The following is a 25,337-nucleotide window of genomic DNA, read 5'->3' as shown; positions in this document are numbered from 1 at the left end:
GAGAGATTTCTGGTCCCCTTTTTGAGAAAAAACACAAGCAGCCTCCCGCTTAGCCACTGCTACACATAAGGCCCCAGAAGACTGAAGCTGAACAGGCCCTTAGTGAGCCACTAACCTCAGCTACCTCAAAGACACACGCCCCGCGCTGGCTCAGATAAGAGTACTGAGGAAGGAAGGACAGGGATGTCACAGTGAGCCAGCAGCAGAGCAGAAACTGGCTGTATGCTTCCTGCCTCGGGTTTCCCGATCATTCCTCTACCCCCAAGCTGCCACTCAGCTCTGCCAAGCCCCACAGCTGACCTGATCAGCAGCAAGCCCCCAGATCCCCAGGCTCCAGCCACTCCAGGCCACTCAGATCCCCAGGCTCCAGCTTCTGCTCCAAGAAGATTTCACAGGCCAGAGCCGGCTCTGGGGCTTGTGTGGGTGAGGGAAATTCCCCTAGTTAGAGATAAGCAGAGGCCAGCTCCCAGGCCGAACGGCATGATCTCCACGCCCAGGCCTCTGCTGGCAGAGTGAGAGCCCAGAAGAAATCACAGGCTTATTCCTCAGAAAAGGATTTGGGATTTGGGTTAATACAGACCTGGAAAAACCTGAGTAACTGATGCTCCTTCAGAAAATTCTCTTTGGCTAACAGCTCCAATCTTCTTACCTACAAAGTCATTCCTCACAGCTGGGGTAAATTACTACCTCTCCTGCTCCTTAGGGGAAGTTGGGACAATGGGATGTCTTGCAGGGCTGGGCAAATGTCCTAACCATCAGAGGTGGACTAAACAGCTTTGATAGGTGGTGAGTTCCCCATCACTGGAAATGTACAAGAATAAGCTGGATAGCCAATCGGTAAAGAGGGGGATGGCAGGGAAGGGAGGGGGAAGACTTCAGGATTTTTCTACCCTGAGACTGTACAATTCTAAGACCACAAGGAAGAGAGAAGGCAGGGGCTTGGCGGATGCTGGTGAAACCACATGTGTAAGTAAGCCTTACCTCGATGGCCTTGTTCCTCCCCTCGTACAGCAGCAGCTCCTCGGACAACAGGAGAGTCCGGGCAGGGTTACAGAGATCTAAAGGCTGAAAACAGTGCGGGCAGTTCAGAGAGGCCAGGGGGAGATGAAGTGTGGGGCAGAGGCAAGCTTGCCAGAGCCAGCCACAGAGAACCTTCTCGACCGACTGAGAGAAGCCTCCAGCCTCCCCCCAGCCCGAGAGCCCACACGCCCCCTCACACACAGGTGGAAACAGAAAGACATGCTCTTGTGCTGGGTGGAACTGTGGCTGCCACCTTCCCCACCAAGCCCCTCCGTGAGAGCCATGTTCTGGCAGGAAGTCCAGCCACACGTTTAGGTGCTTACAGTCCGACTCCACTGGGCCCTGGGGCCCTCCAGCCCCCCCTCTCCTCCATCTGTCCCATTCTGGCCTCACGGGGAAAGTCCCTACTGCCAGGGATCCTGAGAGCCTCGTGACAGATTTGGTCTCTCCCGTCCCTTCAGAGTCAGGCTGGTCCCTGCTCTCCACGCAGAACACGTTTACATTAAGGGACTCCTTCCTGGCAAGCAGTCCCCAGGGACCGATTTTCACCCCAACTTCTCACCCACCCCATCACCCTACCCTGTGTCTGCTCTGGAGCCCCCGCCCCCTGCCCAGCCCAGAGAAAGCTCCCTAGGATCTGGATGACCCAGCAGGGCTTATCCTGGGGGCATTCGTATTTATAACATGACTTCTAGGTACCCAACACCAAACAGGTTCTGGAAGAAAGATAATGTCCACTACGCACAAACCCCTGGGTGGATATCACCAAGAATGTGAGGCTAAAGCAGCAAGCCCCAGAAGAGGCCAAGCAAAATACGTTCCCCAGGAAAGCACACAGAGGTGGTCAAAGTAAAGGGAAGCAAGGAGATGACCATCCAGGAGTCGGGCTCATGGGCAGGCCCAGAGGGGAGGAGGGCACGGGGATCAGGAGGAAACATGGCCTCTGGAGGGGCAGCACGGCCTATGGCTTTATCTCAGCAGATACAATGACCGGTTCACCTTTACAATGATTGGTTCACCTGTACATGCATTAAGCCATTTTGGGTTTATGTACGTTGCAATTTAAATGTTGTTATAACTTTCTGAAAACAAATTTTCATTTTGTGTAAAGATTTTAAAAGGAAAATGAAAAAGAGCCCGCGTGAATGCCAAGAGTTTCGCAGTCCTGTCCTGAGAAAGAGAAGAGACAAAAAGAAAGGCAGGAGCCGTCCGGGGCGAAGGGTGTCACCCACCAGAGTTTCATGGAGAAGGAAGGCGTGGTCAGAAATGAAGCCCCTGGGACCATGTCTCCTCTATGTAGCTGATGAGAGGACCAACCAACATGGTCTTTCTGGAAAGCCATTTGTCAATATATATAAAGAGCCTTTGACATGTTTATGACCCATGACCCTGTCATGTCAGTTCCAGGGCTCTCTTCCAAGGAAAATAATCAAAGGGGCAATTCATGCACAAGGATTTTCATCACAGAGCTGTTTGCAGTAGCAAAGGAAGGAGCCAAAAGTCTATCTGAACAGAGAGCTAGTTAAATAAATACATGTCCGTGAGCTAGAGCCGTGTGTGGCCGCTACAGATCAAAGGCTGGAAGAGTATTTAGTGACGCAGGGAACGTTCCTGTTGCAACTCCCATTTGAAAAAGGAAAAAGGATAGAAAATGTACAACAGGGGCTGTTCGGTTTTCCTTCTGAAGTGTGTGCACGCACACAGACAAGACACCTGTATGTTCACACCGATGGCATCTGGGGGTGGAAGACACAGAGGTTTGGAAACGGGGAGGAAGGGAGGAGCAGAGGGAGGCGTAGGAGAGGGGCATCGAAATGAATCTCAGGCACCAGCTCATACTGGCCAGACTTGTTGGCTAAGACCAAGAAGAACACACAAGATGCCAGACTCCAAGGCTCTCCCTCGGTCATTTACAAACAGCAAACCACTGGATGAGCCATGAAGCAGGAGCCTCAGCAAGCAGGCCCCGTGGCAGTGCCAACAAGTAGCTGTATTGTGCCTGCCCTGTCCCCAGAGAAAGGGAAAATTGAGAAAGGCATCGGGGAAAAGAGCCCCTCGTTGCTCGGCTTCCCTGCCCTCATTCTCCTGATCTTCACCCTGGGAACCTCTGCTCCCTCAGGATAACCCCCAGAAGCCTGTGCACCCGAAGTTATTTCTTTCCCCAAAGGGAAATCTTCTGGAATGATCCTGGGGCAAAGGACTTTCCACTGTCTCGTCTCCCAAGGGAGCCCTTGGGACCAGCCACTAGCTCACCTGAACAAAGACTGGGAACACCAGGACTTTGGGGGCCAGAGTGACATAGGTCCCATAGCTTGAATGTGGGGTGTGCGGCCTCATGACCGGGCAGTTCTGGTAGTTGGCGCGGCCCTTCACGGTCTGCACTGTCTTCATCAGCCGGGACTTCTTCCCCAGGCCTGTGTGGGACTTCCCTTTACTGGGACTGCCAGATTCTGCGGAACAGAAATGGGGGACCATGATGCATTTCCATGCAAAGGCAGCCCCCCTGCAGAAACAGAACACAGACGTGGCCGGTCTCTCACCATTTACTGAGCGTGTGCCACATGCCGGGCCCTGCGAGAGGTGCTGAACAGGGAAGGGGGCTTCAGGAGGGTCTCAGGCTGCAGGGAAATCCCTCACACTCTTCTGGGAGGTACTGACCCATAGAGAAGCAACTCCGGGACTCAGAAGGAGCCGGGAACCACCAGCTGGTGGAGGCAGCAGTCCCCGCCTCCTGTTCAGAGCCCAAGTCAGACCTATCAGTTTGGCCTCATGCTTTTCAAAATCAGGAAATCTCTCATGTTTGAAAAATCAGAGGATCTGACCTCACCGGACCCACAGTCCCACATAGAACATCAGTCAGCTGGGCGGCCCTGGGTGTCAGACACACCACCACCAGCCCCATGGCTCCCTCTGCGTGCCCAGCACAGCTCACTGGTTCCCTCGCCTTCCGGGTCCCACAAACAGAGGGACTGGAGGTCCAGCGGTAGCGGAGACAGGGGCCTTTCCCAGGCTGTTTTGGAGACTGCCCTCTATTAGCGGTGGGAGGTGAGGCAGCCTGGCTCACCCGTGTCGGTCTAAAATAAGGAGCGGCGCCTACTGGGCCAGTTCCCAGGAAAAGAACCCCAGTTCTGAGGCCATGTGGCTGTGCCCAGATTCCACTCCACTTACTAGCTTGGTGACCTTCAGCTACTCCCTTCGCCCTCTTAGAGTCTTGGTTTCCTCAACTGTAGTAACAGAACCGAGTTCAGTGGGTTGCCATGAGAATTCAGTGAGACGCTCCAAGCAAAGCCCTAGAACAATTCCTTGGGACCTGCTATGAGCACAACAAAGGTTAGCTGCTAACTTATTGTGGCACTTGTTGTGGTGGCTCCTCTACTCAGAAAAGCAAGTGAATCGGGCACCCCGCACAGTATGAAAATCCCAGGCTTCACTGCCAGCCAGAAGGCACTCTGGTCAACCACCAACTCACACATTATTCTAATCAGAAAAAGGAGAGAGAGAGAGAGAGATGCTTCAGGGAAGAGAGCAGAAGGCTGCACAGCAGGGGCTCCTCTTTCAGGGGACACTGCTGGACACACCCCCCACGCTGAACAAGAGATAGCGTGCAGGTCTTCATCAGGTCCTGTCCACTGGGCAGAGGAGCAAAACACAGAGTAGCTAAAAATCAGGGATTCTTGGGTGCAAGCAGGTAGGAGGCCAAGTGCATCGCATTCAGACTCAGCAAATACCTGGATGGCCTTTGCGCGGGGGGGGGGGGGGGGGGTGCTGCTGCCAGGTGGGCAATTGGCCTAGGCTCCTTCCACCACCACCCCCACCCCGAGTCCCGGCAGCCAGGGGTGAACAGGTGGTCTACGCCCAGCAACATCTCTGGGAAGCTCCCCACCAACGCGAGGTCCTGGCCTCAGAGGAAAAACTCAGCTCAAAAGATCTCACACTTACTTCCTCTGCCACGCCTACCGCCCACCGCATGCCCCTTCTCACCAAGTCGGGTGAGAAAAACAAGTCAGATCCCCATCACAAGTGACCACTGATCACAGCCATATCTTGGGGCAAGACTCAAACCACTTCCTGCCTCTTCAAGGAGTGGCTTAGAGTAGAAAGAATGTGAGCCCTGGGTCTTGGGGGAGGGAGCAGGGACAGAGGGACAGATGGATGGAAGCAGTTCCACAGCCCCTCCTCTGATCTGGCCCCTGATCCCAGTCCCAGAGAGGGGTGTTTGCTGCCATGCCCTCTCCCCTTTGCTGAAAGAACCCATCCTTTGTCTCCAGACCTGCCCTGGATTTCAGCTGGACAAGACACATGAACATGAGCACTGGCTCCCCCAGACTCTGGCTATGTAACCTGAACAGGTGCCTTCCCACTATGAGCCAGAGTTTTCCCCACTGCTAAGTGGAGACAACACACAGTGCCACCTTGTCTGCCCTGGGGCTGGTGGGGGGGCTCTCACCACAGGCCTGAAGGGAAGGGGCTTATAAGAGTGGAGTGAATAAGGGATTATCACAAACCCAAGCTAACAGACCATCCACCCAGCATGGCCGGTGTGAGGACAGGGCTGCTGGGGCTCAAACCATACCGTGAGTGAGGTCACACGGTCCAGCTGAAACTAAATAGTCTAACTGAACATGACCAAGCCTAGACCAGAGAAGGCAAAACCACACAAGACTGACAAGTAGGGGACTGAGACAGATCAAAATTAAAGGGCACCATTTGCCGAGGCCAAAATCTGGGGCCTGTGCGTTCAGTCTCCGACTGGGAAAAGAATCCCCATCTTCCCTTCCCCTAGCCCAGCGGCATGGGGCTGTCACAGCATCTACGCCTTGGGCCTACAGAGCCATAAATAAGCTGAACGACATACCTGTGCCTTCAGGTGGGAATAGTGTGCTTAACCCCATTTTATAGACCAGACAACTGAGGCCTAGCCTTGCTGGGTGACCTGCCCAAGGACACTCAACCAATGTCGGGTATAAAGCAAAATCAATCCAACCCATGCAGTGGTCACGCCTGAGAGCCCCATCTCCACACAGCCCTGGATAACTTGCGGCAAGTGGGCGTGGCTCTCCAAAACGGATTTTCTGCGAGTATCTTATTTTAAAACCAGCCCAGGTTGTAACCCGGCTACTGAGCTCTGGGAAGTCAAGCTCCTTGGCTTCCCACCTGCTACCTCATAACATCCTCCGGTCCAAACCCCCACGTCAACCCTTTTGCTACAACACCTGCTCCACTGACCAAACACAGTAATTGCTCGGCTTTGCTCTGGCTCCCGAGGTGAGCCCTGGCACCCATCCCAGTCTGGCCCTGGAAAATCTGAGGCTGGGCTCCTTCGCAGGGCCGGGGACAATGCTGAGGGTACCAGCAGCCCCAGGGAACATGCCAACTATAAGCAGCAAACGCCCGAGGCCTCAGAAGGGCACCAGACCCCAGTCAACTCTGGATGGCTCAACTCACCCCTCCCTGCCAGAAGCCAGGCGGCCCAGCCAGAGGAGGAGGCAGAAGTCGGCACTGCGGTTACGGCCCCAGACTCTGGAACCCCAAGTGTGTTTAAGGGAAGGTTCAGTTCCACCCCTTCCTCTGAACTCCAGGACTGGGAGCTGTGAAGACTTGATCGCTGATAAAGAGCCAAGCTACACTTGCATACTGAAGAAAGCCATTACCAATGAAGAATAAACGAAGGTAGGTCAAGTTCTTTGTACAATGCCTTCAAAAAGCTACCACTGTTATTAACCCGGTCACATCTCCTTACCTGTCCCTCTCTCCACAGCTTAGATGACTGTGTCCTTGGTCCACTTAATACTATATTCTCAGGGCGCCTAGGTGGCTCCGTGGGTTAAAGCCTCTGCCTTCAGCTCAGGTCATGATCCCAGGGTCCAGGGATCAAGTCCTGCATCAGGCTCTCTGCTCAGCAGGGAGCCTGCTCCCTCCTCTCTCTCTGCCTGCCTCTCTGCCTACTTGTGATCTCTGTCAAATAAATAAATTTAATTTAATTTAAAAAAAATACTGTATTCTCAGAGGGGAATCGAAACGTGGATCCAGGATGGGCGGACTTCTGGAGGCATCTGTCAGGCCAAGAAGGGCTCAATCCCATTCCACTAGCCCACCAAAAGTGGTGCCCTCTCCAGCTCTGGGGCTCCGCTACAGGCCTGCAAACCCCAGCAGCAACCAGCCAGGGTTATTTTCCTTCACTCGGTCACTCGGCTGAAGTTCTGAGTACCTGCTGCCTGCCACACCCCGGCCCAGCACCGGATCTGCAGAAAGGAGCCAGCCTAGGCCCTGCCTTAATGAAGTCACCATTTAGCAGAGACACCCGGCTCTGCCCTAATGCGCTGACTAAAAGCTTTTTAAGAACTCAGTGTTGAATAACTATCAGACTCCTCTCCAGAAGGAGCACAGACGCATTGCCAAAAGACCAGGCTCATCCATCCAAATGGCCTACCCTGGAGAGAATGAAGATGCCTTCCATCAGCAGCTCTGAGCCTGATGGGAGCCCTATTCCCCCCCCCCCCCAAAGGCATAGGCGCTCTTCCAAGTATCCATTCGAAGCCAGCATCGACTTCACACTACGGATGGGGAGGATGGCAAGGAAGTGAGTCTGCCAGTGGCTGGGAAAAGGCCCCTCTCAAGGAAGGAAGTCACCAGGTGTTCTGTAGGCATTGGAAAAAGGGCTTGAGCATGGGACCACCAGGCAAAGCTGGTGGCCGCCTTCCAGATACCAGCTGGACTTGAGTCGGCTGGACCCCGTCAGGCATGTGGAGGGCCTTCTGGAATGCCCCACCAGCTCCAGCAACCAAGACTGGGATCTCAGGCATCCTCAGGAGGCCCTGGTTTCAAGCTCAGCTTTTCTCCCTGACTTTTAATACATAGGGCTAGGATTCAAAGGCCAAAGGAGAAGAACCAGTCCAGAGACACCCTTGCAGGTCGAAAATAACTATCTTTTGCGTAGCCTCCCTCAGTAGACACGCTCTTGCTCACAGCCTGTCTCTCCTTTACCCCTACAGACAACCCTCTGAGGTGGGAACTGTCAGCCCCATTTTATAGATGAACTGAGGTTCAGTGAGAGGACAAGGATAGTTCACCATCACGCAGCTCCGATTTGAGCCCTCCATGCCCCTCTTCTGGGCGGGCCTGACCGGGTGGCCTATGACACCTAACACATTTTGGTTTCTCAGTAAAACGGAATGAGTCCCAATCGAATGCCAGAATCCTGAACACCATGTCCTAGACTGCTGTGGGAAGGTTCCTTTTTCCTTCTCAGTTCAGGTTCCAAGGAGGAGAGACACTGGTTCAGGGAGGGAGAGCAGACATGGAGGGGGAAGAGAGTCTGTCAATGCGCTGGGGATCCTGACAGCTGAGCTCACATCTCTCTGGGGCTTGGTGGGGATGGCAGCAGAGGACAGACCCACCTTCGGGGATGGCATCCTCCTGGTACACAGGCCGCAGCAACTGCAAAAGAAGACAAGAATCACCTCAGCTCCAGGAATGGGGAGGGATAACCAGGCAGGAAGGGAGCATCTCAGGGCACAAAACCCAGCCACTCAGGCTAAGGAGCAGAGGATGGTACTTGGAGGTATTACACAACCCAGAATCTTCTAGAATGCTAGAGTTGAATAGAGCCTTAATGTTCATCTAGTGGAACTCTTAGTTGGCATCCCCAACTTTCTTGACGGTGGCTTGTTCCAAAGTGCATTCGAGGGATCCGTGGCACTGTGGGACCCTACCAGCCCAACCACGAAGGGGGCACCGTCAAGGGAATTGGGGAAATGCTGGCTTAAACCACTCTCTCCCATAAGACACCCTCAGAGCCTCGAGAAGGCCACTCTGCACTGGGAATCTCCCAGAAGAGGAGGAGAGTTTGGGGTATTTCTCAAACTTATTTGACCTCGGGACACTTTTTCCCCAGAGTGTCCCATGGGACTAACGTTTTGGTGCATGTACTCCTTGACCCTCTGTGCTGTCATGTCTGTCGGCATTCCCACCCATGACAGGGGCCACACCCTTCTCACCACAGCCCATGCCTCTCTGTATACAAAGCACAGACCTGCAAGAAGCTCTTCCTCCTTTTGAGGTGAAGTCTTCCTCCCTGTGACATCCCGTGGGCCTGGAGTTGTGCCCTGGGCCACAGAGACCCATCTGCTCTCTCTCCCCAAAAGCAGCCAAAGCTAACACATACCCAGCCTCCTCCCTGAACCCTTCCAGCCCCGTGCAGGCTCCTCCCTTCGCAGCTTTGTGCAAGGCCGGGGACCCATACCCTTCACCTTCCTCCAGCCAGCTGTCCATACCTGGCTCCCAGGGTTCAGTGGGGCCAGGATGATGTAGTTGGGGTCAGTGGAGGTGGTGGCACGGGACAGCGCGGGCAGGGTATGCTGGCCCCCACGCTTGGCCACCTCTGTGTAGCGTTCCCAGCCCCCGAGGAGCAGCCCATCGGAGCTGTCACACACTAGGTGGCAGCTGTGGCGCTGCTCGGGCCGTGCCTGGGCCCCATGGGTGCAATTCTTCTCCCGCTTGTTGGGGGGTGACTGGAGGTCATGCGTCGACTTGCAGGAGGCCCGTCGCAGGACCCCGCCGTCTGGCCCGGGCTTGACCTGGGGAACCATGCGCCACACGAGCAGAATGATCTCACTGGGACAGCTCCTGCAGTGGCGGGGGGGTGACACCAAGAGGTTGAGTTTGGGCCAAGTCAGCCGGGGCAGGGGCCTACAGGGCAGAGAAGAGGGGTGGGGAAGGGGAGAGGACCCCTAGTGGGTGGGCAGGAAGGGAGATAAGGGAGATAAGCTTGAGACAGCAGAAGTGTCCCTCACTTAACCAGTCAAGTCTAGCTGACTGGCAGTGGCTGAAAAGGACCCCAAGGCCAAGGCCAGGTTAAACAAGAGTACCAAACTCAACTAGTGATGTGGGCCACGGGCAGAGTCTAAGCAAGGACAAGCAAGCCAGCCACCTCCGTGCAACCCCACGGTCCAGCCATTCTAGAAGTCTACCTAAAATGGTCATGAGAGTTTCACCCCAGCGGGTCGAAACTTAGGGGACCCAAACATTCTAAAGAATAATTTTTCAAGTGTGCACTTGAAACATTTGCAACATCTACCCGCCCTTTAAAAACAACGGGCTGAGGGGCGCCTGGGTGACTCAGTGGGTTAAGGCCTCTGCCTTTGGCTCGGGTCATGGTCCCAGGGTCCTGGGATCGAGCCCCGTATCGGGCTCTCTGCTTGGTGGGGAGCCTGCTTCCTCCTCTCTCTCTGCCTGCCTCTCTGCCTACTTGTGATCTCTGTCTGTCGAATAAATAAATAAAATCTTAAAACAAAACAAAACAAAACAAAAAAACATCGGGCTGAGCTCTGAAGTCACAGGAATAATGAGCTGGAGTAGAAAGGGCGGCCACTGGAGCCGCGACGGGAACCGCAGGATCCGCAGGACCCGCGTGAGAGTGTCTTGCCCACTGTCTGCTCTGGGATGCAGAAGTGCTCAGAGCCTGCACCTTCCATTTGCAGGCTGAGACACGGTTCCCTGAAGAGCAGAGTGAATTGCTCACAGCCACGTGGAGGAGGGGAGGGTGAGGCCTTGTGCCCGGGGTTGGGGGGAGGTGTGCCATTAGCCCGAGGCCCGGAGCCCCCCACCTCCCCTGTCACCGGATCTCATGGGCCAGCTCCACGCATTTCCAATGCTCCACAGGCCTCTCGTTAAGCTGGAGCACCGTGTCCAGCTGCTGCAGGCCTGCCCGCTCCGCCGGACCTCCTGCAGGGACAGAGAAAGGCCACCCAAGGGCTCCCGTGGGCCTAGAGTCAAGGCTTCCACAGTGACCTCACCACAGGGCAGACTGGCCCTCTCCATTTCCTCATCTGTGAAATGCCAACCTTGGTGGCTCTCAGGGGTCTTGGAGGAAGGCACCCCTTTTCCCACTCACTCTTCAGCTGTCCGCCCTTCCAGTCTTGTCCTGCCTCGGTCTCCCCAGGGCCTCCCATCCCCTGGAGAACCCTTTCTTGTTGCCCCATACTTCATTCATTTCTTCAACACTGTTCACTGAGCACCAGTCCTGAGCCCGTCCGTATGCAGGCACGGGGGAATCGGGGGTGGGGAACCCAGATCACCAAGCTCTGACTTCTCCACAATAAGGAGAAGTCTTTGTGAAAAATAACAGACGGAATACCTATTTTTAAGTGTTAATCAGGCTGGGAATAGAATAAAATACCAATTCCCAATTAAGTCCCTAAATGACTCTCATTTTCCCATGCAGCCCTTACTGAAAATATAGGTTTAGTTCCCATTTAATGTGATTGGGAAACAAAACATAAAAATCTATTTTCATTTTGATAAAAAGAAAAAAATTGTGGATATATTTTCATAAACCTCAGTTTCATCTGGGGTCATTTAAAAATATTATTCTTTTGTTTTGAAAATCCAGAACACCACTCCAGTTTGGGGCTCCCCTTTTAGATCCCACATGAAGCCAGGCACGTGGTGGTCAAGCAGGGCTGGCATCCGCCGATACACTTACCAGAATCCACAGCCTGGACTCGAACCGGAGAGTCACAGCAGATGGTGAAGCCGAAGCCGTCCTTCCCCCTCGGGATGGTGATCTAGGACACAGCCCTGCACGGTTACTCCCAGATGCCACAAGGATGCTGCCTCTGCTCCAAGGTCGGGAAGCCCACAGGCCCTGCTCAGACCTACCCTCCTTTCTAAGGGAGCTGGAGCCAAGAAGGAGGTTGGCCAGCCCTTGCTCTCCCCATCTTGGTCGAGGCATCCTAAGCACTGGGTTGTGGGCCAAGCAGGAAGGCTGAGAGCTCAAGAGGTAAATCCAGGCTGAGGCAGAAGGGTTCAGAACAGACAGAGCCTTGGCGGGGCAAACCCCGTCTTCCTCAGACCCCATAGAAACATGGTCCAGTCCAAAGAGTCCCCTGGACCTGCCCACCTCCACCTTGCCCATACCCACTGCCTCCTTCGTCCCTTCCTTCTTTCCCCCAAGGGTTCACAGAGTATCAGCCCAGGGCTGGCCCTGTGCTGAGGTCCCAGGGACAAAGTCCACCTGGGTACTGCCCTCCCAGAGCACAGGGGAGGGAAGACGGGGATGCACATACAACCTCAGGACAAGGGTCAGGGAACAAGTGCTAGGTTCTTGGGGCAGTCCATTGCTGGGGCCTCAAGGCATCCAGTGAGGGAGGACTCCCAGGGGAGGGGGCAGGTAAGGGCACAGACAGGCCCCCTGGTGGAATCTGAACTAGCCACTGACCTTGCAGTGTCTGCTGCATGGCAGATCCGCAACCCTACTTCCAGAAATTCCCTGAAAGGGCCCTGCCACCTGGATCTCTTTTGCAAGTAACACGCAATTATCGAACTCCTACTGCATGCATGCCAGGTTCTGCTGAGGTATGGAGGCACGAGGTCTTGATCTCTGGCTCCTAGAGGGCCACAAGAATCTGCAGCTCTCTCTGAGGCAAAGGATGCAACATGCACTGGAGCGAAGTACAAGCACTGAGCTGGGAACAGTTCTTTGTGTCTGACTTTGGATGGCAGGCTTGGAAACGAGCAAGTGCTTCGCGAGGACAGTCCTGCACCGTCCCACCAGCAGCAGGAAACAGCAGGGCGCAGTGCCGTCTGCTGGCTCAGTTCAGTTCAGCCTTGTTACACTGGCCCTCTGTGCATTGCCTTTCAGGCCGTGGGTGGGGTACAGAAGGCCCAGGCCCTGACTGCCCGACAAGGGATTCTAGGCTGCTCAGAGCCTAGGGGAGGGAAAGTCAGAAGAAGGGTTCACTGGTGTCCCAAGAGACTCCATAGGAGAAGTGGACACAGAGGGGACCCTGGTGAGGCACGAGGGAGGGTGTCCCAGGCAGGTTGAGGAAAAGGACAGCTCAGCAAGCTGGAAAAGGTCAAGGGCCATTGGCCTTGTCAGGAGACTCCTTCCTCTAGAGGTTGTCTTCAAGGCTGGGCGCCTGGCATTTACCTACCAGTTGTCCCAGAGGCCGGGCATGAGGAAGGGGAAGGCCGGGGGACGCAGGGTGACCAAGGCCCTCAGAGGCTGTTGGGGAGGCCCCTGAGGCCCTGCTTCCCACCAGCCCTGGGCCTGGATTCAAAGCGAGTTTGTAAAACAGGAAATCTGACAGACAAGGGGAAGGGGGAGGGGGCAGGAAAATACCCTGTTCCCATAAGAATTCTGGGAAAACATGCGGCTAAGACAGGAAGAGAAAAAAATGGAAAGAAAGAAAGAAAAACAAACTATGGAGTGACTGTGGAAAGCCCAGGCTGAGGCTGAGGGAAGCTGTCAGGAGCCCCATCCACTCCATGTGACCAGGGAGGACTTCATGGGGCCTCGCAACCCATCCTTAGCCCAGGCAGAAGCTGGGACTCCAGAGGCTTTCTAGACCTTTCCCCATCCTACCCTAGCAGGGGCCACAGCCCCCCTGCCTGGGGTGCCAGCTCCACAAACAGGTCCTAGCGCCCATGGGCTCAGTGCTAGCAGTTTGGGGACTGGCCCCCAGAGCTGCACCTGGAGAGAAGAGATGTGCTCCCACAAAACAGCCTCCTCCTCCTACACTCTGGTCCCCTTATCCAGGCAGAATTGAGGCCTCGAGCCCCCTCTGCCTTCCAAGGTACCAGCCTCAGTAAGAACCAGCCCAGACAATGGTCCAAGTCAGCTGGGGGCTGGGAAGGAAGGGAAGAGGAAGGGGGCCGGGAAGCAAGCTCCCCTTCTGGCTCCGTGTGAGGGGTGGGACCACATAAAGGAAGGAGACTACACTCTGTCCATCACAGCACTCACTGCATTGAGAGGAGAGTGCCCAAAGAACTGGACCATCACTGCCGCCCTGAGTGGAATGCAGGACTGGTTTTAATATACCCATTTCACAGAGAAGGAAGCCAAAGCCTGAAGAGAGGAAGTGGCAGCCCCCAGCTCTCAGTCCTCCTCTGTGACCCAGGGCATCAGTGTCAGGAGGTGAGGGGAGCAGCCCAGCCCAGACTCTGAGACCTCGGCAGCTCCTGGCAGAGGCTATCCTTCCTGGGGGTGGTCCCTGCTCTTTCCTGTCCAGGGCAGGGACGGTCACTGCTCCCAGATCTCACCCAGGCCAGTACCTCACCTCTGCCCTCATGCCTGCTTTCTGCTCCTCTGTCACACCCAGGCTTCCATCCCCCTCCCTACCTGAGCCTGTCCTATATGTATGTCCCAGACCCTGCCCCAGGCACTTTTTACACAGTGTTCCGTGCCCCCCACAGCACCCTGGCTGGACACCGCTGTCCCTTCTCTTCTGACGAGGATCCTGAGGCTCAAAGAGATCTAGTGACGAGCTCAAGGGCACAGCTCAAGAAGACCCAAAAGCCGGTGCTCAAAACCCAGGGTGGGTTCCTAGACTAGGATCTGTCTTGAACTTCAGCCCCAGGCCCCGCCCAGACCCGTGCCTGGTGGCCCACAGGCCCAAGGTGACCAAACATTTCCCCACCTCTCAAACAGAGCTCTCCACCCCATTCCCCTGCAACCAGCTGCTGGTGTCCTGGGAGCTGTTCTGCCAGGCTCCAGGGGGGCGGGGAGCACAGGCGGGGCCCCGAGGGCTAGGGAGGATGCCAGGGAGAACAGGTGGGGTTCCAGGGCCCCAGGGCCCAATGGCAGCAAGCCGCAGTGCAGGAGGCCACTCTGGGCATCTCCCTAGGACCTAAGGCTGCCTGTCTGCAGGAGTCAGGACTCACCTTCCAGTCTGGCCATTACAATACACAGAGGGGTTTCTTCATACTTTTAAAATCAGAACAGTTCCTGAGCTGCCATCAGCCTGGACAGTCCCCAAATCTGGGCATCCCCTGCCTTCACCCTCCCTGACCCCCTTCCTTATTTATAAGAAAAAGTGCCCAACACAGTTCTAGAAATGCCTTGAAGCCAAGAGATGGTCACTCCTCCCCCCCACCCCCGCCCCACATCCCAGCACTGGAGGCTAAGAGCCGAGCCCCCTCTGTGAGGATGGGCTCCGGAGCCGAAGGCTCCAGGCATCACAGCTACCGAGGAGGAAGTCATGTGTACACACATACACACAGAAACACCCCATCTTCACATGAACATGCATACCAGCACACGTGGGAACACATGCTCCCACACAAACGGTGCAGGACAAGGCATTCCTGTCCCATTCGGTGGAGAGAAAGTTCATGGAAGTATAAAGTTAAGAAAAACACAAAACCCAGCTGCTCAGCCATTTCCAGTCTCAGGCTTGAAATGCTTGTTTTAAAACCCACACTGCCCCCAGACAAAAATAACAGAAAATCAACTAGATAATCTCCCCAAGGCCACCACCATGTCCACAGTTAGGATGAGGCCGGGCGGGGCCTGGACCCCCCAGGCTCTCCCGCAGAGAAACCCCAGCTCTCCCCCGGAGAAGGGCCGTGGGTAAAGGGTGGACCTCTGGGCCCAGTCCAGCCTCTAGCCTTCCCCCCAGGTTGCAGTTAACCTACAAGGAGCAGGAAGAAGCAAGGATGGCCTCAAGGGGAGAGAAGGCCTGCTCAGAGCCCCTACACTGACCCCGCCCCCGGGCACCCCCGGGGTACCCCCAGAGGGCTGAGCACCCACCTGTCGGTAGCGGCGCTCCGAGCACACCTTGCAGAGCCCACTGAGGCGGCTCATGGCTGCAGGTCCCGCCTCGGCTGCCGCCCCATAAAACCCCAGCTCTCCCCCGGCAGTGGGAGCCCGCACTGCGCCCCGTCAGCCTGGCATGACCGCCCTGGGAAGCCCGCCCGGCAGAAGAATGGCAGGAAATCACCTCTCACCTCCCCAGGCCCTGTCTGTGCTGTGTGCCTCTGCACGATAAGCCCGAAGGCTTCCTGAAACCTCAGAATGACAAGGAAGAGGCAGAGTTTTATATTAAAATTCCTGTCAACTAGTTAGTATTCCCCCGGCCCCCGGCGGGGAGAGGGCGCCTTTGTTCTGGCTGCATTCTCCGCCGTGGGCCACTTTGTGATTCCAGTGTTCTCACAAACACCCCTGGCTGGAAGAGAACCCAGGCATAAAACACGGCCCCCTCTAGAACAGCGCCACCTCCCCCTACAAATCCCAGCGTCCCCTGGGAGTAAATCCAGGGGACGAACACCGTCTGAAGAATTCATGGATGCCTTAGGGGGTCGCACTCACAGACATCCCATCTCAAAACAGAGACCATAAAACTTGTGGGGTCTGCGGAACAGCCTGCCATTCACAGGCTACTTAAAAGTCAGTTTCCTTGGCCATACAGTGGCCATCTGATCAGGTATTTGATGACACGTAGACCTTAAAGGCCCATCAAAGAGAGAATTCCAATCACCATCTACCCTTCAAGAAGCTGGGGACCACAGTGGTTAAGGTCACACAGCGGGGTACAGTGGAGCTGGGACCAAAGCCCCAGTCTCATTCCCTGCCTCGTAGAGCAGTTCCTGGTGAGCCCAGCACCCCTTATACCCACCTCACCGTCCCTGGGGAAACCCACCCAGCTGCTCGTGTCCTTGGGGCCACAGAGTGTCCCTTGGTACAGCCCAGCTTTGGTTGCTGTGACAGTGGACAGGTCATGCAGGTTTCTGGGCCTCCCTCTGCCCATGTGCACAATGGGGGAGTTGAGCAAGGGACCTCGGGAGGCGCTCCCCCAGCCTGACCAAGCCTCTGACAAGCACTCGCACTGTACTGGGTCCTATGGACATCTCCAAGTGTGTAAGCCCAGGAAGATCAAACAGGACTCAGAACAACACGCCCATAGGTCCTGGCCTGTGTGCAGATCCAGAATGAAGCCACCTGGAAACTAGTGGTGTTGATGTCCATGTCATGTCACGTCATACCCGAAAGTCACTAGTAATGAATGCTCTCTGGTCACTGTCCTCCCTGTGCTCGGTAAGCAGGGAGAGAGGGAGCAAGATCTTTGTAGCTCCTCCAGTGAAGCTAGAAGATTCTTTAAAAGATGTATTTCTTGGGTGCCTGGGTGGCTCAGTGGGTTGAGCCTCTGCCTTCGGCTCGGGTCGTGATCTCAGGTCCGGGGATCGAGTCCCGCATCAGGCTCTCTGCTTGGCAGGGAGCCTGCTTCCTCCTCTCCCTCTCTGCCTGCCTCTCTGCCTACTTGTGATCTCTCTCTGTTGAATAAATAAATAAAATCTTTATAAAAAAATAAAAATAAATAAAAATAAAAATAAAAGATGTATTTCTTCATTTGAGAGAGAGAGAGGTGCATGTGTTTGCAAGCAGACAGAAGGCGACAGAGAGAGAGAGACTCTCAACCAGGTTCCATGCTGCAGGTGGAGCCTGATGCGGGACTTGATTCCATGACCCCAAGATCATGACCTGAGCCGAAATCAGGAGTTCGATGCTTAACCCGCTGAGCCACCCAGGTGCCCTTGAAACAAGGTTTTAAGCTTCTAATGAAGCCACAGAATACAGTAACCAGCAAGTTATTTTAACAACTTAATAACCATGCTGTCCAACAAGGTAGTGACAAGACACATGTATGAGGTAAATTGAATTAGTTCAAGTGGAATAAAATGAAAAAGTCAGGCCCTCAGTCACACCAGCCACATCTGAAGGGCTCAGTGGCCATAGGTGGCTAGTGGCCGCCACATTGCCTAGGGCGGGCTCTGCCGACTTGCTCACAGCTATACCCCCCTCAGCACAGGATCTGGCCCAGGAGAATGTTCAGTAAACACTGAGTGGATGAGCGAATGAATGAACGGAGTAGATGAGAGGGAGAACACTTTGTAGGGTATACGACACCTCATGGAAGGTATCATCCTCCATCGTCGCATCTTCCCAAGCAGACCTCATGCAGGAGGCTGTGTGGCTCAGGGTACTCAGGAGAGTGAGCTAACCTCTCTGAACCTGACCTCTGTGAGACAGGGAAGTAACAACTGCCACAGGGGCGGCAGTGAGGGTTAAAGAGGGGACCAGCAGGACTTGGCACAGGGGTGTCTCAGTCACGGAGAGTTCGCTTCTCCTTCTCTTGGTTGTTGGAGAAAACCAGGTCCCGTAAAGAGACAGAATGAACTTGGGGGAGCGCCCCCAAATTCCTTCATGAAGATTCCTCTCTCAATTTGAAGCCCTAGAGGAGTAAGAACCCATGGGTCTCAAGTCCCGACTCACGGCTGCTCCCTGACATCAAGCAGGCCTAAGCTGAGGGCGATTCGGCCACAGCGCAAGAAGCAAGTGGTCCGAGGGGGCCTGGAGGGAAGGGGAGGCTTGGATTTGAGAGACTGAACGTCAGTAAGATTCAGACTCTTCCATCTCCAGGGGCCGGGGCCCAGCTCTCTCCCCACTATAGTCCTAACTATGAGTAACCTGAGAAAAGCATAAAAAATAATCCCTTAAAAATTCATGACTTACTGAGTTTCCGAGCTCCAAGTGAACCTGAGTCTCAGGCACCAAAAACAGTCCTGTTTAGGGATCTCCTGGGCCAAAGGATGGACCAGGAGCAAGTTAGAGTCCAGGCCCAAGTCCTGTCAGTCCTGCTGGAGCCTGTCCCCACCTACCTTGAGTTTCTCCCCTTTCTCAGTATCCCCACCTCCTGGCGTTCTCAGCAGCGTGTCTGAAAGATTACAGATCAGAGTCAGAAAATTTCTGTTGGCACATAAGAGTCCATTCCAGAGACCACCCAGAGGACAAGGCCAGGGTGCCAGGCCCATGTGTCTGTCCAGATCACTGCCAGCCTCCAAGATGTGGGCGTGGCTGAGCTCAGGCTCAGCAGGGAATCCGGAGCCGGGTCTGTGTGTGAGAAGGACAGAACAGAAGGGAACCCAAAATCCAAGCAGGGCCCCCTTGCCCTACCTATCAAGGTGGACACCCCAAGGCCAGTGAGGCAACCCAGGGAGGATCCTGATCACAGAGGAGCCATGCAGAAAGCTCCTGAAACCCAGTTCTCCATAAGCTAGAGAGGAGGGAGCTGAATCACATAGGGTCAGGCCTCTAGTTCTCTCGTGGGAAAATCCAACCACAAAAACGAGGTAAGGTGGGCAAAGGCTGCCTGCAGCCTGCATTCCAGCAGGGGCTCGTGAGAAGCCCCCGGACTCCTGACTTGACTGCAGCCAGTGGTGACAGATGCCACAAAACACAGGGCTGGTGCCACTACTCAGGAAGAAAGAGAAGGGAGAACACAAGGGTAGAACAGCGTGTCCAGGCAGAAGATGAAGGTGATGTCCACGCACCTCTCAGTGGCCGCAGCCGCCGCCGGGCCACCTTCAGGTGCTTGGTCCGGCCCAGGTCTTCCCCCAGAAGGTAGTACCAGCCGCTGACTTCCTGTCACAAGGGAAGGCATGACATGCTCAGACAGAGGAGGCAGAGGCCCCAGGTCAGACTTCCACCAGTACTCCCCCCACCCAAAAAAAAAACACCTGGAGAGCCTCTGCCGGGAGCATCATCTTAGCAGAGACAGACACTCCAGCTGCCCTGACCCATCCCTACACCTCCAGGAAGCTCTCCCTGATGCTCCAGGCAGAGCTGGTCTTCCCCCCTGCTGAATCCCCACAGCCTCTTGTCCCTGGAGGACAACGGTCGACTTGCCTGCCTGCCTCCCCACTGGGCTGTGCAGAGGCTCTCTGATGGGCCTAGCCCTGTGCCTTGTATACAGTAGGAGCCCAATGAATGTTGACATAACAGAAGGGTGGCAGTGAAAGAAGGATGGAGAGGCCAGAAAGTAGGCATCCTGAGGCTCCTGAGCAGTCCCCATGGGGGGACTTCATTCCCAAGAGGGAATGAAGCCAGCGCTGCCGTCAAGAGAAGATATTTGGGACCTACATGCAAGGTAAAGGGTCCTCAGCCACCTCCCCCAGACTCCACTCCAGGACACAAAGTAGCAGGGCCACCACATCTCTCTGCCTCCCCTGCCCAAAAGCCTCCAGTTTGGGGTTGAGGGTGGGGATTGCAGGGGTGGATAAGGAACTGGGTACCCAGAGGAAGGGTCTTAAGATTCCACAGTCCTCACACAGCCAGAAGGAAAGCTCCACAGACAATGGTGCTGCTCCCTCCCTCCCTGACACTTGCTCGACCCAAAACCACAAAAGCCAGTGGATAACGTTAAAAGATTAAGAACCCCCTAGCCTTCCTCCTCCAAGACAAGCCCAGGAGGGCTCAGAACTCCAAGGGATCTGCCAGTGTCCTGGTGTAGCTGACTCCAGGCCCAGAGCCCCCCTGGAATGCTTTGAAGCTGCCTGACAACTGATCTCTGACAAGCACCAACCAAGTAAAGGACCCAAAGCCTGGTCGGAGGAACGATCAACAGTGTTGTTATTCAGGCCGGGAAGCAGGCGAGTCAGAAGCTCCACCCAAGGGCTTCCAGACAAAGAGCTCTGGCCGTGCTAGCCCTGACCTTGATGGGATGATCCTTCCAGAAGCTTCCCTGGGGCTCACCTTGTCCGGAGTCAGGAGGGACTTCACCCCAAAGCTCATGCAGCCAATGAGCCCGCTCTGTCTGGGAGAACAATGGAGGCTTGAGTCAGCACCTTCTCCAAGGGTTCTATCGGGAGACCAATTATCGCATGCAACATAGGTCTGCCTGATTCCTTGTGAGCACTTTGACCCACGTTGTCTCATCTGATCCTTCCAACTTGGTGAGTTAGGTTGGAGAGGGCTGAGTCTCCCCATTTCATGGAGGAAAAGGCCGAGAGGCTCAGAGCTGGTCCCCTTCCCAGGGTCACAAAACAAGTGAGTAGTCAGGTCCTGTGGGAAAGCCATGCACCCTAGCTTGGAAAGCCATACTCCCTCTACCAACCACAAAAGCTCAAGGCTACTGGGCTTTGGGGACTTTTTTTTTTCTTTAATTTTAGTAGAGTCAACATACTGTGTTATATTAGTTTCAAGAGTACAGTATAATGATTCAACAACTCCACATCTCCCAGAGCTCATGAAGATAGGGCACTGTCTCCCCTCCCCATCCCCCACCTCTCCTCTGGCAACAGGTTTGTTCTCTGTACTTAAGAGTCCAGATTTTTTGTCCTTTTTTTTTTATTTGCTCATTTGTATTGTCTCTTAATTCCACATAAGGTGAAATCGTACAGTATTTGTCTATCTCTGCCTGACTCATTTCACTCAGCATGAACAGTTCTGGTACTAAGGAGATCTGAAGAGCCACGCCTTGCCGGGAATTTCAGCACCCATCTCCACGGACTGACGCTCAACTGAAAAGCTGTGGGACCTCAAGTTCAAGAAGCTTTTCTCAGGTACAGGCAGGACCTTAGCAGTTCTAGGACAGGTTCAGGTCACGGTCCCAGTCAACACAAAAATTGTTGAGACTAACCTGACCTGGAAAAGTAGGCGTGAGCCAGGGTCAGGCCACGTGGGTGGGGTCACACTGTGGCGAGAGGCTGAGTTCAGTCAGTTCCTCCATGGCTAAGAGTAATTCAAAGTTCTGGAAGACTGATCACCATTGAGTCCCAACGTCCAATCAGGGACTGACTGATAGAAGGCAGCTTCCAGTAATGATGGCATACACTAACGCTAATGAAATTCAAAAAATAATCTTGCTGGGTGCCTGGGTGGCTCAGTTGGTTAAGCTACTGTCTTCCACTCATGTCATGATCCTGGAGTCCCGGGATCGAGTCCCACATTGGGATTCCATCTCCACGGGGAGTCTGCTTCTCCCTCTGACCTTCTCCCCTCTCATGCTCTCTCAAATAAATAAATAAAATCTTAAAAATATAATAATCTTGTCACTGGGAGAGAAAATGAAATAGTTGTCAAATCTGTAGTTTAATGAGAGGGACACCCACAAAAATAGTAACAATGGTTGTCTCCGGTAGATGGGATTAGAAAGGTTTTTGTCTTCTTTGGGTTTTCAGTGCTTTCAAATGTTCATAGGCAAGAAGCACTACTTTTGTAATCAGAAAAGAAAAAAAATATAAAAGCATTTGGAAATACTTCTACTCTCCCATATCTTTCTCTAGCCTAGCACGAGAGTCAATTTTCATTTTTCTGTTCTCCTCTTTCTTAGCACATCCCCAACTCAGACTGCCCCAGAGACTGGTTTGATAGCTGTTAATCAAGAAATGACATGAGTATTTGGATGGAAGCATAATCAACCCTTCAACATCTGAGGGACCCACACAGAGGAGGGATTGAGCAAATACTGTGGAAGACACAAGAGCAAAGCCAAAGATGGAAGGAGACGCCCAGACGGGTAGTGAACTCCCTGGAGACATGCCTCCCGGAACCTGCTCTAGGGCTGCCTAAGTGAGGCCAGGGGCTCTAGCCGAGGGTTCAGCCCAGAACCCTCTGAAGAGCCCACCCAAGTCCTGTGCATCAGAGCCTGCTACCGAGGACAGACACAGCAAGTCCAAGGGAGGATCTGGACGTGCAAGTCTAGAGGAAGCTATCCCGGACTCCTGCAGGGCTCCTGCCCATGCCTGCTCCAGTCTAGGACCGGTGGGCCAGGTCTCAATGAATATATACTGTTTGCATTCTCTGGAAAGTGTAGCAACTCATCACCAGACTGTCCCAGGCAGAATAAAACTAACGGCTTCTCACAGGCAGCCAGGTCAAGTAGGGGCGGGGCTGCCAAAAGGCAGGGACTGATCCTCAGAACCGGTGCCCCTGCCCCACAGAGGCATACTCTGCCCCACCCTCCCCACCTCCTGTCACTTGGCTACTCCCCGTGCTCCCTCTCCCTGCCCTCATTTCCTGTGGCCTGGGCACTATGGTTCCCCCTCTTCCTTGCCCCTTCCCATCAGACAAGACCAGATTAATAATCTACCCAAAGAGGACAGTGCACTCACCCCCAGTAAAGGGACCCTTCCACATCCCTCTCCCCAGCCCACCTGCAGAAGCAAGCACTCCTCCCTCCTGGGAAGTAGCCAAGTAGGCACAACCAGCCACAGGGACCATCACCAGCCACAGACACTAGTCTGAGTTGCCATTCCAGAAAAGCCTTTTCAAGGCTTCGCCAAAGTCCTCACCACGAACTTAATTTTATTTATCAACACATTCAAGGGCAGCCCGGCTGGTATCTGCGTGCTCACACCTCCTTGGTGCACACTTTCCTATCACACTGGGTATGACTCTAACTTTCTAAATGTCCAAGCACAATGCTTTAGCTGTAATAAAGGCTGCCTCTTCCCTCTGCTCTTCAATAAGTGGAATTTCATTCCCTAAGGCTTAGAGAATGCTAAATGGTTAATAGCTTCCCATGAGCTTTACTTCCTGTTAAGGGGCCTCCAATGAGTTCATGCTAATTCAGGCCAAGTAAATTGTCACAATTAATGTCCATAAGCAGGAAACTCTCTCTAAGTGTTCTTCAATTAGCTACTCCTTAAGCCCGCTTTTGAAAAATCCTTGGAGGAAGAAAGACTTCTTTTACATGTAATCTGACCTGCAATGTACTGGTCGGTCAGCTTATAAACTGGGGAACAGGTGCTTACCCTGGAGACTGCATGAAAACTTCACGAGCACCAAGTCTCAGAGGCCAAGCCTCGGTGACTTCTGAATGCTGAACCCTGAGCTCAGGGCTCTGTGCACTCAGGGAAGGCTTGACGAATGGATGAATCCATCATGCCTCTGGCTGGTTGGCAGGCCCTGGGCAAGGAGCCGCAGCATTAAGGAAAGAAGACAAACATGCAGGGATTGAAATAGCATTTCAAGACAGCAATACAAGGCCTCTCACTGACAGGGCGAGATTGACAGACAGATGAACAGTGCAGGCAACAAATGCTGAAAGCTCTGGGAGGGCTGAGATCCTGGACGAAGGCCTGAAGAGCTGAGCCAGGGAGAGGAAGAGGAAGGGCAGAGGGAACAGCCAGTACAAAGACTCAGAGGTAAGGCTTCATGGAACTCTCATGGGGAAGAGTGTTTGGGTCTGTTACCTTTTGAGCAGAGGGCACGAGACCCCTGCAAAATGAAAACGCATTATTTTCAGGGAATGCTTTTCCATTCTCTCTGCAGGGGCCTTAAACTATTTCTGTTGCTGGGTGAGAGCAGTTAATCTCCATTTATTTTTACTTTGGTGGCTTAAATTGAACACGTTTTTTTCCATTCTTTTTTTTTTTCTTCATTCCCCGTGTCTGGTCACAAGCTTTCTAACATGATGGCACTGTGCTTGGCACTGAGATCCTGTTTGGGAAGTAGATTAAAGGCGGGAGAACAGGACAGGGTATGACACACAGCAAAGAGACTCTCCATAAATGTTCCTACTCTTTGCATAAAGGATTATGTGTTTAGAGTCTATGTGTGTTTTGTTCTTTTTTTAGCGCGGTGCGTGACCTTACAATCCTAAGACTGTTCTCTGGCCACTGGTTCTGAAAGTGCTATGACTGATACTAGAAGCTTCAGTGTGGCCTTCACCGTATCATCAAACAAAAGTTTTAAATAGCTGAGTTCCATAGTCAGTGATATCAAGGAGTTACTATTAATTGTCAAGCATGATAATGGCACTGTGGTTGTTTTCTTAAGCCATCTTTTAGAGAGATATGTAGAGAGGACATGAGATGATGATGTCTGGGATTGGCTTAAAAAAAATCCACTGGAGGAAGGATACTGTGTGGGGGCAGGGAGGGAATTAGACTCGCCATACAGTGCTGATTGATGAAGCTGGACTGTGACTCTACGAGGGCTTATTATATGATATTTCCTACCTTTGCGCATGTTTGAAAATGTCTATAATTTCTTGAAAATTCACAGAACCTGAAAGCTGAAAAAAATCTTAGCATCTTTCACTGAATTTCACAGTTGAAACCAGGGCCCAGAGTGGGGAAGGGACATACCCAAGGTCTCCCAGTGATGTTGGCATGAAGCCAGATTTACTCCCCTCAGGCCTGGTTCCCCTCAGCACCCACTCTGTCACCATGATGAGGTGACATCACCCAGCATTTCCCCCAAAGATGTTCTTTGTAGATGGTCTTTGTAGACCATCTCGTCCCCCTAAGACGAGTTCACAGCCATCACGGGCAGGATCGTGAGAAGTCATGAAACAGAGGCTTCCCTTTTATCGCTTATCAGTTGCAAAGTGCAGCTGCCACATATTCACCTGATGATTTATGTAAAACCACACGACAAATGCCGTGGGAAACAGCCCAGGCCCCAAGGAACAAGGGTACCGACACAGTGTGTCACAGAAAGAGTACAGCTTTGGAGCCATTTACCGCCTGCATGAGATGGTCAGTGGGGCTGTAACATGGTTATAATTACACAGGTTTGGCACCAAGCTGCCTGAATTTGAATCCTGTTTCCACCACCTCCTGGCTGTGCTAGCTTGGGTAAGTTACTTGATCTCTCTGTGCCTCTGTGTCCTCACCTGTCAGAGAGCGACAATACCATTACCTATTTAGACAGCGTTGTGAGGACTAAATTAGACAACACGAGGAGCAGGCTGTGCAATGTCCACACACAGTGGACATTTGGTGTCTAAAAACCTCACACAGGCTCCTTCGCC

General features: G+C 53.6%; 1 protein-coding gene across 8 annotated transcripts in view; it reads right to left on the bottom strand.

Moving 5' to 3' along the window:
- Positions 1 to 25,337, bottom strand: part of RGS3 (regulator of G protein signaling 3) — a 117,059-nt gene that overhangs the window by 70,424 nt on the left and 21,298 nt on the right. For 5 of the 8 annotated variants that reach the window (XM_004747855.3, XM_045081744.1, XM_004747852.3 and 2 more), the window contains 9 exons: positions 20,330 to 20,390; positions 19,129 to 19,219; positions 18,457 to 18,512; positions 11,504 to 11,585; positions 10,638 to 10,743; positions 9,294 to 9,645; positions 8,418 to 8,457; positions 3,274 to 3,470; positions 982 to 1,065 (listed from right to left, as the gene is read on the bottom strand). In XM_004747855.3, coding sequence (XP_004747912.1) covers positions 982 to 1,065; positions 3,274 to 3,470; positions 8,418 to 8,457; positions 9,294 to 9,645; positions 10,638 to 10,743; positions 11,504 to 11,585; positions 18,457 to 18,512; positions 19,129 to 19,219; positions 20,330 to 20,390 — 1,069 coding nt within the window. Of the gene's footprint in view, positions 1 to 981; positions 1,066 to 3,273; positions 3,471 to 8,417; positions 8,458 to 9,293; positions 9,646 to 10,637; positions 10,744 to 11,503; positions 11,586 to 15,550; positions 15,742 to 18,456; positions 18,513 to 19,128; positions 19,220 to 20,329; positions 20,391 to 25,337 lie in introns of those variants that run through there. The other 3 variants (XM_045081745.1, XM_004747854.3, XM_045081748.1) reach the window with 2 other exon arrangements.

This window comes from Mustela putorius, unplaced genomic scaffold (genome assembly GCF_011764305.1).
Source record: "Mustela putorius furo isolate JIRA1106 unplaced genomic scaffold, ASM1176430v1.1 tig00000580_pilon_pilon_pilon, whole genome shotgun sequence".
NCBI lineage: Eukaryota > Metazoa > Chordata > Mammalia > Carnivora > Mustelidae > Mustela > Mustela putorius.
Note: the sequence above shows the minus strand (reverse complement) of the source record. Positions and strands in the feature narration are given on the sequence as shown.